The following is a 3,582-nucleotide window of genomic DNA, read 5'->3' on the forward strand; positions in this document are numbered from 1 at the left end:
AACAGGCTTTAAAGCCTACATGCATACAAGAAGGAAGAAGAAAAAGAAGTATCTTTTGCACTGTTCTCGAGAGTTTGCACTTTTCTAGAAGAGTTCTGGATTAAGTAAGTAAGCAAGTAATTAAAAAGAACCTTTTTAGGCTACATCACAGAAAGTTTTAGAAATGACAGTTCCCCCTTCAGTGCTGCTTACAACGTTTACATGGTTAAAGCCACCAAAAATATGGGTGAAACCCGTAAGTTACTTATTTTATATATTATTTTTATTCCAAATCTGCAATAAAAAATGGGGGTTTCTATTTAAAATTTAGAAGTTGAACCCCCCACGCCCTATCTCCAGGGGGAAGAATAGGGGGCCGTGTTTGGTCCCTCGATAGATTTTTGAAAAATATTGAACACGCGTTTTTCATTTTTTCGTTCCGATGTAAATTTCGCGAAATATTCGACCGTCACCTTTCCTTTGGTGTATCCGGTATATTGTTATTTATCGTCAACTTCAATATTCTGGCAGATATATAAAAAATGGTCAATTTGTCTTTTATAGTTCGCAACAAGAAAACAGTTTTTTTCACAAATTTACCACTATGCATAAATGTACTCATTTCTAATCAGTATTGGAGAAGAAAATATTTACAATTAGCAATTTTTTTAATTAAATCTGTACGCAGAAAATTTTGGCCTTCAACTTTCCTGGAACATAACACAACTTTCATAAATAACCACGGGAATCCCTTCGAAGAAATAAACCAAAACAAAAATTGCGTTCGCTGCTACACATAAATTATGTTTATATTGGAAAAACCGTAAATAGTCGTATTTTTACATAATCAACCTGATTTATTAGTATAAATAAGAGTTTTCAAAAAAGAGTCAGCACAATTGTCCACCCAACGACAAAAAAACTACATTCAACGTAGACCACGGATCTGCAATAGAAACATTTTCAAAATGAAAGGTTACTTCATCTTCACTGTTTTGTTGATCCTCACCATCGGAACCGAACTTGCTTTCGGTGACTGTCTCTCTGGAAGATATGGAGGTCCATGTGCAGTATGGGACAACGAAACCTGCCGCAGAGTGTGCAAAGAAGAAGGACGAGTCAGTGGCCATTGCAGCGCTAGCCTGAAGTGTTGGTGTGAGGGGTGTTAGCCTTTTACAAATATTTTTTAATTTGTTAACCCCTATGTTATTACGATGTTAGATTAGTAAATATTAAAATATAATTTTTGTTTAAAAATACCTGAATTTTACTTTTACACCATTAATCTGCCATAAGAACTTTCAAAAGATAAACACAAAAAAATAATTTCTGGGTCTCAGACGAATAGTGACATATGCGTCAGAAACAAGACCCGCCAGAGCAACAATACAAAGACTACTAGAAACGACAGAGATGAGGACACTGATAAATTACAGAAAATACGCTGGGATATTGAAAGAGGAGTCAAGTTGTTCAAAGAAAATGTAACGTACAGTGCATAAACGAATAGGTACACTAAATAAAAAAAATTAAATACCGTCAAAAGCAGAATGGGATAGACCCGTGTGGTCAAAATAGCAAGAGATAAATCACTAATCGGTAAAAGTATCTTCAAACCGCGCAAAAGATATAGTGATAGATAACCGTCCATAGAGGTATCAATCCGCTAATGAACAAGCAGATTTGTTTGTAAAGGGGAGGAGGAAAAAAGAAGAATTACATTTTCAGTCTCAATCTTTACCAAAGTATTTCTGGCTTATTCAGCTCCAATATTTACTTGTATCTCAAATCTATACTATCATTAATTTATCAGACAGATATAATGACAAATAATTTTTTTGACTTATGTATTTGCTCTTTAAGATTCGATTCTTTCTTCTTGCAGTACCCTCTCCTATCGGAGGTTGGCTACTGTCACAGCAATCTTAACTTTGTTGGCTGCAGCTCTGAACAACTGTATTGAACTGCACCCATACCACTCCCTTAAATTTCGCAACCAGGAAATCCTCCTACGTCCCACATTTCTTTTTCCCGAGATTTTTCCTTGGATTATGAGTCTTAGCAGAGAGTACTTTTCTCCTCTCATTATGTGGCCTAGATACTCCAGTTTTTTCGTTTGCATGGTTTTTATGACTTCGCATTCCTTCCCCATCTTCAGCAAAAACATCTTGATTTGTTACTCTTTCGATTCGATTAGTAATTTGCAATTATCTCAGTCAATTGTTTATGTATCCCCTCTGTGGCTCAGTGGTAAGAGCGCCTACATTTGGACCCAAAGATCGCGAGTTCTAATCTCACCTGGGTAGAGAAATTTTCATGTATTAAAAAATAATAAATGAAAATAGTTTCTATCCTTGTGGGATCGGTACTCACCGGAGGGGCCTCAAACGTTCGGATACAATTAGCGTCTCTTTGTAAAGACAATGACGTCGACTTTGCTAAGTAACAAGACATTTACTCAATACACACACTACACATTACACTAGGTACCTGAACAGAAAAATCAACTGTACCATCCATGCCAATGCCAATGGCCATTAGTTGTCGAGGCATTAAGATGAATAAAAAAATTGTTTATTTATTTTAATTTAGAAATTCGCAAACTAAAGAATTTTTTAATATCTGCAACTTTTATTTGAATCGTTTTTCTCTAAAATGTACCTATATTCAACGTTATAATCAAAAACTGATATGTATTTTCACTTTTTTTAAACCATCATAAAAAGAACCTTTAATATTATTATTAGTCGAAGCAAAAAAATACTGAACCTCCGAACAAAAAACGACAAGACGGATCTTAATAATTATTTTTGCATTCGATTTGTGAATGCGCCAGGAAACTTTGTGACCCCTAGCCATGAGATAATACAAAAAATGCATTCTTAAAGTGCATCTCAAACAGATATAAAAACTTTTAGCTATTTAGAATGGGAAATAAGCCACAATATTATTTAAAAATGATTTTTATTAACGTTTCGACGCCCAAATCGGGTGCCGTTGTCAAAATACAAAATACTATTGATATTGGCTTATTTCCCATTCTAAATAGTTAAAATTGTAAAAATGCCACAAGAAAATAGCTTCAGAAAAACATTAAGATATAAAAAATTCAGAAATCGTCAATTATCGGCGGAAATGAGTTCAATTTTGTTACTCGGGGTTTTTGGGGTCGCTGAAAACGAATATGACATCGTAAGTGATCTCCGGAGTACCTGGGGCCCAGAATACCTACTGTTTACCTCGTCTTGTGGAGTTTTGGCAAATTCTATAAAACATTAGTCAAAATTCATTACTTGGGGAGTTTTTGGGATCGCTGACGACGAATATGAAATTGAAAGTGATCTCCGGAGTACTGGTGCCCAGGATACCTACTGTTTATCTCGTCTTCTGGAGTTTTCGGCAAATTCATTAAAAAATTAGTCAAAAATCATTAGTCACGACATAAACAGTAGGTACCCTGGACACCAGGTTCTCCAGAGACCACTTCCGATGTCATATTCGTCGTCAGCGACCCCAAAAACCCCCCGAGTAATGATTCTTGACTAATTTTTTTATGAATTTGCCGAAAACTCCATAAAACGAGGTAAACAGTAGGTACCCTGG

The 3,582-nt window shown here is 35.4% G+C and overlaps 1 protein-coding gene across 1 annotated transcript; it reads left to right on the forward strand.

The window, feature by feature from the left end:
- The first annotated feature begins 854 nt into the window (after positions 1-854).
- Positions 855-1,236, forward strand: LOC114335317 (drosomycin-like). Its single transcript, XM_028285542.2, has one exon. The coding sequence runs from the start codon at positions 948-950 to the stop codon at positions 1,146-1,148; it is 201 nt and encodes a 66-aa protein (XP_028141343.2). The 5' UTR covers positions 855-947; the 3' UTR covers positions 1,149-1,236.
- The last annotated feature ends 2,346 nt before the right edge of the window (positions 1,237-3,582 follow it).

Source organism: Diabrotica virgifera, chromosome 1 (assembly GCF_917563875.1).
Source record: "Diabrotica virgifera virgifera chromosome 1, PGI_DIABVI_V3a".
NCBI lineage: Eukaryota > Metazoa > Arthropoda > Insecta > Coleoptera > Chrysomelidae > Diabrotica > Diabrotica virgifera.